General features: G+C 43.7%; 1 protein-coding gene and 1 long non-coding RNA gene across 5 annotated transcripts in view; both read right to left on the bottom strand.

Moving 5' to 3' along the window:
- The window catches only part of DHRS12 (dehydrogenase/reductase 12), a 28,965-nt gene that overhangs the window by 3,212 nt on the left and 12,990 nt on the right, over positions 1 to 12,763 (bottom strand). For all 4 annotated transcript variants that reach the window (XM_073583311.1, XM_073583312.1, XM_073583310.1 and 1 more), the window contains exons 4-8: positions 11,206 to 11,298; positions 10,559 to 10,640; positions 3,273 to 3,334; positions 1,950 to 2,054; positions 733 to 823 (exon numbers count right to left, since the gene is read on the bottom strand). In XM_073583311.1, coding sequence (XP_073439412.1) covers positions 733 to 823; positions 1,950 to 2,054; positions 3,273 to 3,334; positions 10,559 to 10,640; positions 11,206 to 11,298 — 433 coding nt within the window. The remainder of the gene's footprint in view (positions 1 to 732; positions 824 to 1,949; positions 2,055 to 3,272; positions 3,335 to 10,558; positions 10,641 to 11,205; positions 11,299 to 12,763) is intronic.
- LOC141096576 (uncharacterized) lies at positions 7,223 to 10,078 on the bottom strand. Its single transcript, XR_012233715.1, has 2 exons — positions 9,194 to 10,078; positions 7,223 to 9,153 (listed from the first exon to the last, which is right to left on the bottom strand). It is a non-coding gene; the product is annotated as an uncharacterized lncRNA (long non-coding RNA).

Here is a 12,763-nt window from a genome sequence, read left to right as displayed (position 1 = left end):
GCTGACAGAAAGACAGCCCCATCTCTCCCAGACGGGGCCTTCCAAAACGGACCAACCAGGTCCCTGCATTCCCCCCCCCCCCCATGTGACCTACTCTGGCCACCTTATACGGCCCGTAGCCACGCCCACCGGGGGTCACATGGCTATGACCTCATCACAAGTCCTTGAACCATTCACACACTTTTATCACAATGTTCTCAAACACACCCCTTGGGTGTTTAGGTAACTGGGTTTGCCCATCTCCCCAGTTACCTGGAGACTTCTCCCTGACATATTGAAACAACACCTCAGCAATATCATTGCTCATCAACACACACACATAAGTCTCCATCTCAAGGCCTCCCACCTTGAGATACATAACGGTCCTTCAGGATTCTGCCACTCATCCTCTCTCTTGGGGCCTCCACACAGCGCCCCCTAGCGGACAAAGTGGTCACTACACCACGATATATAATTTTTTTTTTGTGGCAGCATTGCAGCTCAGTAGACAGACATTTAGCTTGACAAGGCTGCATAATGCATTCTGTTTTCACTGGATTCATGATCCCTCCTTTGGCTTATGATGCGTCAGATTTCCTTTTTTTCCCCAGGAAAGTACAGTACATTACGCAGCCTGACATAACATATCCCCTGCCTTGTATGGACCGCATGAACAGTGAACTTTATAAATCACAAGATTTTGCTTTGCCAGAAATAATCCTGAGTGTTACAGCTGCCACATATGTTCTATACCCGGTGTGTCGGCCCAGCCTGGATGCATCGCAGCGAAATGGACTTTGGGATACGCTTTAGCCCACTGCTCGGTCAGGGTTACTTGCTGTCTCTAAAGAAAACAAAATCAATACATACATGACAAAAATGAGAATTATTTATGCCATCACAAAAAACAAACATTCAAGCAGAATAAAAAAAACAAACATTTGTGTGGAATAGAAACATTTCTGGGAAAAGGGCTGAAAAAGTGAGTGGGATTTTGAATTCTGTCTGCAATATCAGAGAATTAAGGGTACGAGGGCACATTTATATGTAATGAGTGGATTGTCTCAAGATAGACACTGGAATAACGCTAAGAACAATGTCCCCCACTTACCACTCAAAACAAAGTGACAGTGGCCCTAGAAAAGTGCGGTGCGATTTTCTCTCTACTCCTCTTTTGGCACAGTGCTAGCCCATGATAAATCAATATCCTCAATAGCACGACATGTATGAGCCTGGAAAAGCTGAGTGGAGACACCAAAGCCACGCGGTTCTAGAGGTTGATGTCCTAGGATTAGGACTCGTCCACCCACTAGACATTTGTGACATTACAGCAATATGGTAGCAATGTCTAAGAAAACCCCTTTAGCCATCCTTAGGCCCTGTGTGTGATATTGTGCCTCCTTATGGGGCCAGATTACAGAGATTTTTGGTGCCTGATATTAATTGCATGCTGCCAAGTAAATACACCTGTAGGAGTGAGCTTTTAGAACTGTAGCTTAATTTATATACATAAGGCCCTCCTTATTAATGACATGTAAATCTGCACCAGGCCATATGAAGCTGGGGGTTTTGTACAGAACATGGCCCGATACTGCAATGGATTCCATGGTTGGGGTCCTGGATTCCAATCTGAGCAATGTGAACTCCTGTATTAATTAAGTATGTTCTCCCCGTGTTTGCGTGGGTTTCCTCCCATACTCCAAAAACATACTGATAGGGAATCTAGATTGTATCACTGTCTACACAGTCTGTACAATGCTGCTCTATATAAGCAAGCATAAAAAGTGTGTTTTATTTATTTATTTTTTTTTTTTATAAAGAATGCCCCTTTTTATGTTTTAGATGCATAGTAATGTATAGGCTCATACCCCCAGGTTTCTATAGCTAGAGCACAGTGAGTATTTCAGGCACAAAGCAAACATTTCCTACATCGTGTAATTTGTAATACTTGTGGAGCAGAGAGCACAGACCTTGTTTTGTGCATAAGCCATAGTTCCGTCAAAAGTGCCATTCTCGAACTGCAGATCTACGACATTGAGTTTCTGAACCAGCATCCCGCCTGAGGAGACCGTCACCTGAAACAACCCAGCAACAACCGTCACATGCCAGGATCCCACGCTAGGTGCCAGGGCTACAATCATGTGGCCAGCTGAGTGGCAGCATTCGCCGCACACGATATATTCATTACTGTTCCGGGAGTTGTTCAAAATGAGGCCAATGCTTGAAATCCGCACAATCCCTCCAATAAAATACCCCCAATCTAACTAAAAATTGCCAAGAGCTCACTTTCTGCGGCCAGATAAATCCACACAGTAGGAATACAGTGAAGAGCCTGGCAAATCACCCAATATCAGAGAAAAAAATACCTGATAAATACAAAAGTAGAAAAAAAAAATATTGACTGAATGATCATTGATGGTCTGACCTCTGGGACCACCAGTCCTGAGAACAAAGGGGCTACAGCACCAATTCATAGTCCCATCTGAAGAGGGATGTTTCCAGCAACCTGCGGCTCTGTATGGGGCAGACTACAAATCCCAGCACAGCTGGGTGTCCAGGAGCAGAAAGACTAAAAATTGGGAAAGGGGGCACAACACTGAAGCAGTGCTGCAGCCACTGCATTGTCAGAACGGGTGGAGAATGAGGTGATTATTAACACCCCAAAAACACACAGTTAACAAATTGCATTGAAAAACTAAGTGTACAAGAAACCTCAAATTATAGTAAAAAGATCCAACAGGATACAAAACTAATAGAAGGAACACTGCAGACAATGTATACACCGTGTTAGGTCTAATGTTCAAAGAATATAAACAGCCAGGGCGGCCCTCTTCAGGCCCTGCACTAAAAATATCAGTATTTTCTGGACCGCTATGCTCATTTTCTTTAGAATTGTTCAAATGCTGTGTTTTTGCCGTTAAAAAAAAATCATAGCGTTTTATTGTACGAGTAAAGTGAGTGAGATTTGTGACGTCTCGTGCAGAATCTGCTTATTTTTTTCCCTGCAGATTTGAAGCATCAATCAGATTGGGAAAAAAAAAATCTGCAGCACGTCTCTTCTTACAGCAATTTTGCAATGTTTTTCAACAATTCAAATTAATGGGGAAAAGCCGCCAGTAAAACACATTTTATGCAGCGTTTTTTTCCTGCAGTGAAACCTCAGTGTGTGCACATATCATTAATCCATTCCCAGTGATCGTACATTTATGGCTTATCCTATGGAAAAGTCATAAGTTATCGTAATGGAAAAGCCCCTTTAATATCACCCGAGCAGTCAAGAACAGGGAACTTACGACTCTGGCGTCATCTTCCTTCTCCAATGCAGGAAGCAGCGCAATTGTAAGAATATATGTACCTATGTGAGGACAGAAGACAGAATGGTTTGGTCATGGTGCTGGAAGCAATGGCAACCTATAACATCACAGTATAATTCCTTTACTTGTACCCAAGGACCTGAACATGGACTTTTTTTTTTTTCAAACAAGTTGTGAGAACACAAATATAAAAGTTTCTCCAAGAATCCAATTACATTAAGAATTGGATCAGCGTAAAGCCCCTTTACAACAAAAATGGCTTCCGATCCTTTGTATTATTGCCCGAATGCAAGAAAAAAGTTCATCTTTGATCAAAATTGATAACTGATGATTGGATACATCGATTGAAGTCACGGATATTGGTTATGCAGGTTTACATCGCTTTTTGTGAAAAGTCCTGAAATTAAATATTTAACAATCACGACTAATTGGATTGTTACATAACCACAAAATGAATAGACTCCGCAGCCGAGCAGCCCCAGGGAGCGAGGACGGGCATATTATTAGATTAACGCTCTGTGCCCTCCTGTTTATTGGATTGATGAAAACCTCGCTGTATGGCGGGCAGCCAGAAACGCGCCAACCCACAGCCCTGCAGTAATGGGCATCGCCTCCTACAGAGCACTTCATCTTTCCCCGAGTAGCTCCAATATTACTTCTAGCAGTCAAAGTGCATGGATATAATGGAGCCCTGCTGGTGCGGAGGCAGGAGAAGTCCTGGCAGGGTAATTCAGTGAACCGACGCACTCATTATAGTATTTTCCTCACAGGTACATTACCAAAGATGCAGAATTGGCAGGAAAGAGATGTACAAGGCTGTGTGGATCACTACTGACAGAATTAAAGGGATTAGAACACAGCTGACTTTCAGAAAAAGCGCCACCCCTGACCATGATGTGTGTCTCTTATTGCATCTCAGCCCTATTTAAGTGGATCTGGAAGGTAGGAAAACTAAAGAGAGAGAAAAGGAGTATGTCCAAATTATTAAATTATTAGAGCAAGCGTCTAGGATCTAAGGAGTGGAAGCAGCCGTGCTGCCGGGTATGTCCTGATGTATAAATGTATATATAACGGATTAGTTGACATCCTGCAGGACACCTCTTTTTTTGCTCGATAACAGGGACTGTTTTCCCCGAAATGCGTTGTTGCCTTTTACATCATTCCCCCTTTTTAATTATGTTTTATATGATATATTTCTCAAATGTTGATAAATGTATCCAATCTTACCATTAGTGCGTCTAGTGCCTATATAGTCACTACATTTCCCATAGGGAATCTTTTGAAGTGGATGGCACTGAGCCGCTGTACCACACACAGCCCACGGTCAGCACATCCCAGGTTTACAAAGCAAAACTGATAGGAAAAGGCTCTTGTATATAGAGCCACGATACGCCTGTATATATAGAGCCACGATACGCCTGTATATATAGAGCCACGATACGCCTGTATATATATATATAGCCACGATACGTATATATATATATATATATATATATATATATATATATATATATATATATATATATATATATATATATATATATATATATATATATATATATATATATAGCCACGATACGCCTGTATGTATATATAGCCACGATGTGACTGTCTACAGAGCCACGATACATATATATATATACACATTATATATATATATATATATATATATATATATATATATATATATATATCGCTGCTCTATATATACAGGAGTATCGTGGCTCTATATACAGTATATACAGGCGTATCGTGGCTCTATATATATATACAGGCGTATCGTGGCTATATATATATATATATATATACACACAGGCGTATCGTGGCTATATATATATATATACACGTATCGTAGCTATATATATATATATATATATATATATATATATATATATATATATATATATATATATATATATATATATATATATATCCTGGCTCTCCATATATCCAGGCGTATCGTGGCTATATATATATATATATATATATATATATATATATAGCCACGATACGCCTGTGTGTGTATATATATATATATATATATATATATATATATATATATATAGCCACGATACGCCTGTATATATATATATATATATATATATATATATATAGAGCCACGATACGCCTGGATATATATAGAGCCACGATACGCCTGGATATACTGTATATAGAGCCACAATACTCCTGTATATATAGAGCAGCGATGTGACTGTCTACAGAGCCACGATGTGCCTGTATACAGAGCTACTGCCTAGTCTCTGACCATATTGGGGGCCACTGGGCTCTGGTGTCCTGCATACTGGTTTGTGCTACGGTGCCCATACACCTTCTATTATTGTCGTCACAGTACTCTTAAGCTTGATTAAATAGTGACATAGGCTGCGACATCTGTGACGTGGTCAAAGTTTGTTAGGTGTCGCTGCTAAATCGCAGTGCAGCACAAGTGAGCGGGCTATGGTTAATATTAAAATAAACATTTGATTAAACTGACTGCTTGGTCCCTACTAGCTTGTGGACAAGACAACACCGAGTCTGAGAGACCAGTGATGCTGACTGTCTGTACCGCACTCTGAGGAATAGCTTAGTTACTCACCGATAACGGTGTTTCTCAGAACCCATGACAGCACCACGGAGAGAGGGGATCCGCCCTTCAGGGACAGGAACCTACAGATAAAAAAGGGCGGTACCTCTCCTCCGCCTTCAGTTGGTTACAGAGCATCAGAGGGTCTCCAGGTTAGTTAGACAACAGAAATATATGCATAACATTATAATATTGCTTATTATCAGAAGCACCGTGTCTAAACGGAAACACTCTACTAACAGTAAAACGTGCCCACCACACTCGTGAAGGGGAGGGGAATAAGCGGGTGCTGTCATGGGTTCTGAGAAACACCGTTATCGGTGAGTAACTAAGCTATTCTCCCTCACCCATGACAGCACCACGGAGAGAATTACAGAGATTGGTAGCTTAGGGAGGGACCACCGCCTGAAGGACCCTACTCCCGAAGGTCAGGTCAGACGTAGAGGCTAGATCTAATCTATAGTGCCTAAAAAAGGTCGAAGGTGATGACCAGGTGGCCGCCTTACAGATTTTTTCTATTGATACCTCAGATCTTTCAGCCCATGAGGTCACCATCACTCCTGTGGAATGGGCTCTCAACCCTTCCGGAATGGTATTTTCACTGGATGAATATGCCAGGGCAATCGCATCCCTTATGCACCTTTCCAGGGTACTCTTAGATGCTTTGAGTCCCTTCCAAGGTCCCTGAAAACACACAAGGAGAGAGCCTTCCTTCCTACATTTCTTGGTGGCCTCTAGATACTGCACTAGGCACCTCATCACGTCTAAGGTGTGGAATTTGTCTTCTCCCTTCTTTTTAGGATTTGGGCAGAATGAAGGAAGGACTACCTCTTGGGACTTATAGAAGTGTGATGACACTTTGGGTAGATATGCCAGGTCAGGCTTTAAAATGACCCTATCATCTAGAATCTTTGTGAAAGGTGGCCCTACTGATAAAGCTTGCATATCGCTCACTCTGCGAGCTGATGTTAGCGCCAAAAGAAGCACTGTTTTTAACGACAGGATTCTTAGGGATGCTGAGTGAATAGGTTCGAATGGAGGGCCTGTTAGCGTGGATAGTACAAGATTTAGATCCCATGATTGTAATCTTTGATTAGCTATCGGCCCGGATCTGGATACGGCCTTAGTAATCTGTCACCCAGGGATTACCTACCACATTATGGTTATAAAGGTGCCCAAGGCCTCTACTTGTACCTTTAATGTGTTGACCGCTAGACCCTGTTCTAGGCCCTTTTGTAGAAATTCTAGGATTTTGTCAATGTGAACCTCATCCTGAACCTTTACCTCCGAAGTGGATAAGAATTTTTTCTCTTTTTTTTTTTTTTTTTTTGTAGTGTAGTTATCAGGTTCTCTGAAATTCCTCTGTCTCTCATCAGTGCCCTCTCAAATTCCATGCTGTTAAATGGAATCTCCCTGCCTGAGGGTGTAACACTGGCCCCTGCGATAGCAGGTCCAGGAGATCTGGGAGGATCCATGGGTCGGTTAGAGAGAATATTCTTAGCCAGGAGAACCAGGTTCTTTTGGGCCAGAAGGGGGCTATTAAAATCATTCCTGCCCCATCCTCCCTGACTTTTCTTAACACTGCTGGGATCAGCATGATCGGGGGAAAGGCATATGTTAGGCCCCATGTCCATGGGAGTATGAAGGCGTCCAGAGCTAGAGGATTCCCCCTGGGGTCTATGGAGCAGAAAGTTTCCACTTTTTGTTTCTGAAGTCGGCAAACAGATCTATGCCCGGGTCCCCCCACATTTTTACAATCTGCCGAAAAACGGACCGCTTTAGGACCCATTCCCCTTGTCATAATTGGGAGCGACTTAGAAAGTCTGCCCTTTGATTCTCCGTGCCCCGGATGTGTAGTGGTGACAGAGATAGCAGGTTTGCCTCTGCTAATTTGAGGACTCTGGAGAATGTTTCCATTAGGGCTCGGGACCTGGTTCCCCCCTGATGATTTATATATGCTATTGTGACTCGATTGTCCGAAATATGCGGACATGATGACCCCGGAGCAGGGGTAAGAAGTGTACTAATGCGTAGCCCACTGCTAAGAGCTCTCACTGGTTCGAGGAGGCTTCTAATTCTTGAACTCCCCACGTACCCTGGGCCACTTCGTTGTTCATGTGTGCTCCCCACCCTGTGGGACTGGCATATGTGGTAGCTATGTGTGTTATTTTTTGTTACCCAGGGGATCCCTTTGGAAGGGTTGTCTTGGCTTTTCCACCAGGTTAGGGAATGAGTAGTTTTTGAATTTAGGGTAATACGACCCTCTAGGTGTCCCCCTACTGCAGACTAGTTGGCTAGTACATCCCACTGTAGAACTCTCGTGTGTAACTGAGCCCATTGGACTGCTGGCAGGCAGGCGGAGCGAGAACCTAGTCGTGACATCGCTTTTCTTAATGTCATGGAGGGATTTTGGATGGCTCTTGTTACAATTTGAGCGATTTTCTCCTTCTTGCGGTCTGGGAGGCGGCACTCTTGAATGTTTGAGTCCAATATTAGACCCAAGAATTCCTGTACTCTGCTGGGCTCTGATCTTGATTTTTTAGATTCAGGAGCCAGCCCAGGCCTTGCAGAGTGCCCATCACTCTGTCCCCCTGTTCCCAGCGTTTTTGAACCAAGCTGGTTGCTATTAAAAAATAGTCCAGATACGGGATTAATATTATGTCTTGCTCCCTTATATGGGCCATCATCTCTGCCCGTGGAGCTACAGATATTCCGAATGGCAAGGCTCTATACTGGAGTTCTCTTATCTCGCCCTTTATCGAGACAGCTAACCTGAGATATTTCCTGGAGTTTTTGTGAATGGGGATGTGATAATAGGCGTCGCTGAGATCCAACACCGAGATTGGTGGTGGACCTGATTGACTCCAAAAAAATTTTTTTTTTTTTTTTTTTTTTAAATTTATAATTGTCTGAAACCTGCCGCCTGGCTTGGTCACCAGGAAAAAAAGAGGGGAGTAAAACCCCTTGCCCCTTCCCTGCAGGGGAACCTCCTGGAGGGCTCCTTTTTCTACCAGGCTTAGGACTTCGTTTCCTAGGGCTTTCTGCTCTTGCAGCTTTTAGGTCAGAGGCCAAATCCGGAGTTTCCTAACATGGTTCCGGTTTTTTTTTTTTTTTTTTTCGCACTCGATGTTTTCTTTGCTTTGGCTTTTGCCCCCGGTGGTCACTGGGGTTATAGCAGTTTTTGGCCCCTGATCATTTGACCATTCCCTTTTCCCATGGGGTCACATGGTCTAGGCAGGTGTTGGTGATAGCGTCTTGTGAAGCCACTGCAGAAACCTGGTGGAGTTACCAGCTGGCTTGAAGCCACTGCTGAAACTGGTGTTGAACTCTGGCTGCCTGGTGTCCGCAGCAGAGTGAGATGGTGAAGGTGGCAGCTGGCTCTGAGGTGTAGAACCACTCTCTCAAGAAATAGGTAGGGGACTAGCACAAGTGGGGCACCCCTTTTCTTTTCCCCTTCTTTCCCTAGTAAGGGAAATGGAACTTTTAATACAATGGTGAACATTCACGAAGATCACTCACCCAAAGGTATGCGGCTGCAGGTATCGATTCGGGAGATGGAGTCAGGTCCTGAATAGGCTGCACTCCTGGTGGCGATTTGCTCCTTGCAGCTGACGTGCTATGCTGCGTGGAGTGACTACTGGAACGACCATCTGTACTGCGTTCTTTTGACGATGATTGTGGTGGTGGTGCTGCTGCTGCTAAAGCTGCTGCCTGGCTTGCTGCTCCTGTTGCTGGTCACTATCTCCTTCAGGAACGCCTCCAGCCTGGAGCGCTTGTGCAGCCACCATTTTAAAATTTCCCGGCTGGCGTCACCGCTCCCATCCTGCACCGCGGTCCCCGGGAGAGCGCTCCTGCGCATGCGCCGGTTCTAGGGACCCGGAAGCCGGCTTCTACTTCCGGGGTGGCCGCCATCTTGGTACACCTCTGTAACCCGGCGCCGCCCGCATGTTTACCGGGTCCCCACGAGCCCCGACTTCCTCTCCGGAGCGGCGGCTCCGGCGTCACTCCCGCCCGCTCACCCGGCAGCCCGCATGGGCCCCAGCAGTGGCGGCTTCGGGCACCGCACCTTCCCGAGGCAGGGGCCTTCCCGCTGCCACCACCGGTCAGGCCGGCCCCGGATCCTGGACACACGAAAGGTACCGTCCTGTGGGTCCCTCCGTCAGGGACAGGAACCCAACTGAAGGCGGAGGAGAGGTACCGCCCTTTTTTATCTGTAGGTTCCTGTCCCTGAAGGGCGGATCCCCTCTCTCCGTGGTGCTGTCATGGGTGAGGGAGAAATCAGGGCTCCAGGAAGTTGAGTTATTTTGGCTAAGCTGGTGACCTCCAGCAGTCAGAAACTCATGAGATCCAGTATTTCCCATTGATGTCTGTTCAGCTCCTGAACACCTGCATCTGCCATCTTCTTCACCACTACAGAGTCATAGTGGGTGCATCTATCAATGCAGAATACACAGACAACATCTCCATAGGGGAAGATGTTCTGCCAATTACCTCCTGTGCATATCTGTTGTGACACCTGTATCTCCTGTTGCCGCCATATATACACTTGATGCCAGGCTTCATAGGGAATATGAAGGTAAAGTATCCAAAAAGCAATAAGATGTGAAAGTGTCACATCATTTATGTATTATTTTATGTATAAAGAAGACACATAAGATAAAAGAAAAATGTATTATTTTACCCAAGACATTAGTGGCAAAGTTCTTCTCTATTCCATCTTCTGTTAACTCGCGATTGTTCACCATACAGCCAGCATTATTCACCTAGAAAGTCACGAAAATATATGATTTGAGTCCCAATTTATAAAAGGCATTATCTGTAGAAAAAAAAAATACTGTCTAATATCCATCCATCAGCAAACACGACCATTGTGACATTTCGACACAGTGCCACGTGACTGAGGGCCGCCTCCATTTGTGTCAGGTAATCATCTAATGGGCAAAACAGCAAGATTGCCAACCACATGCAGTCAGCGATCGCCAACACTAATGGGGGTGACAAAGGGGCCTGGCTTAGTTGTATGTGCAAGTACAAGGGCCAGCCCATATCCCTCCGAGATCAGCAGGAAAACATTGCAAGAGAAGGATGGCAGGACTTGTAGTCTTAGTCCTGCCACAAAGAAGGTGGCACGGACATCCTAACGGAATGAAAAAAAAAAATAAAGGTAGAGAAATGCGTGGACTTATCGGATAAGGAATAATGTTTATTACTGTGTTTGATAACCCCTTAATCCATTTAAAAGGACCATGAGCCAGTAAAGCAATACTGTTCTGGATGTAGGGAGAAAAGGAAAAGAAAAGCCTGAATTGAGCAGATCGTAGAACTCACCAGGACGTGCAGACGGTTTTCAGCCTTAAACTTCTCAGCAAATTTCCAGATTTCTTTTGGGTTAGACAAATCCAGCAGGTGCACGGATACGCTCTGTAACACATGACAGTGTATGATGGGGGAAGAAACAGACACAGCAGAGCCATGATTTCTCCTAAAAGCACCAAATGTAAGAACAAAGTGAAATTTGTGCTTCCTCCTGAATCTGGTTGTTCTGTCCAGCCATATAATTGCTGTCTAGAAGGTCTAGTCATTTTTTTATGTCTTCGATTATTACAGACATTGTATTTTTGTGTGTATTAATCCTTCATATATTTCATACTGTAAGGTAACAGCACCACCTGCTGGCCGTTTAATGCGTAGATTCTAGTTTAATTTGCAGTGTATTGTGGGATTGTTCCTGTTACATCATAGTCTTGTTTTTGACACTGTGAGGGGAACAGCAGCCATTATTCCTCCACGTGTCTTAGGAGAAACTACACCATTCATGTTCTTCATGCTTCTTAAACAGCCTGCTCTAAGCATAGTTGGTAAGCACTATCTAGTTGTTATAATCCTGTGTGTATAACGTTGTTGTATTAAACAGGTAACCATCAGCTATGTATTACCTCATGGTACCCATGTATTACCTCATGTTACTGTGTATTGCAGACTATCTGTATTTTTATGCTCTGTGCAGTTATATATTCTGAAATGCTCCTGTTATTGCATCCTGTAATTTCACCCTTTCCCGTCACATCTGCAATCAATAAAAGAAAGTTACAATTTTACAGCTTCTTTTCTTAAAGAAGACCGGGGGTTTAGCTACATGTCTCATTGCACACCCTGCTAACGTGTATGAGGACAGTATACTGGTCCATACGGGACCAATTTACTCTCAGTGGCGGTAGTGGAAGTAGGAATCCCTACTAAGATCAGACTGAACTACTCATTCATGTCACTAGGTCTTGCACAGTGTCCATGTAGGCCACTTGTCCAGAAATTGCTGAAGTCACCCGACCAATTTAGGGTGCAATTTGGCATTTACCCCATTAGCTACCATATAAAAAACAAAAAAAAAAAACTGTCGAGATGTGGAAAATAAGTCGCAGTTAGGGCGTATTCAGACGGCCATATAAATTGTCCGCTTCACATGGCCGTCTGAACGCGTCCTTACAAGCAAAGATCCGGTAAATTTGGATTTTCAAAACTGTGTTGTCTCATCACACTGTGTGCAGTAAGACTTGTAAAGTCACAATAAGCTAAGTGGAGATCTTCATATCACATCACTAAAATTGCTGAGTAGCCCTAGATTTAAGGGGTTAGCCACCTGTGGGAACGTGTTTTTTTTTTTTAAACTTACATGTATGTATTTGGGGCTAAAAATCATGTTTGCATTTGATTTAATCAAAAATGTTGTAACCTTTGGCTTCTACAGATTCTTTGTTTTCCTGCAGATTAAACTTTGATGTGGTCATAATCCAACTAAGACTAGCTTAAAAAAAAAAAAAGACAGATAAGGCTACTTTCACACATCAGTTTTCTTTATCCGGCACGATGCGGGAAAATATCGGACTAC

This window comes from Dendrobates tinctorius, unplaced genomic scaffold (genome assembly GCF_039654945.1).
Source record: "Dendrobates tinctorius isolate UK_male_01 unplaced genomic scaffold, ASM3965494v1 ptg000075l, whole genome shotgun sequence".
NCBI lineage: Eukaryota > Metazoa > Chordata > Amphibia > Anura > Dendrobatidae > Dendrobates > Dendrobates tinctorius.
Note: the sequence above shows the minus strand (reverse complement) of the source record. Positions and strands in the feature narration are given on the sequence as shown.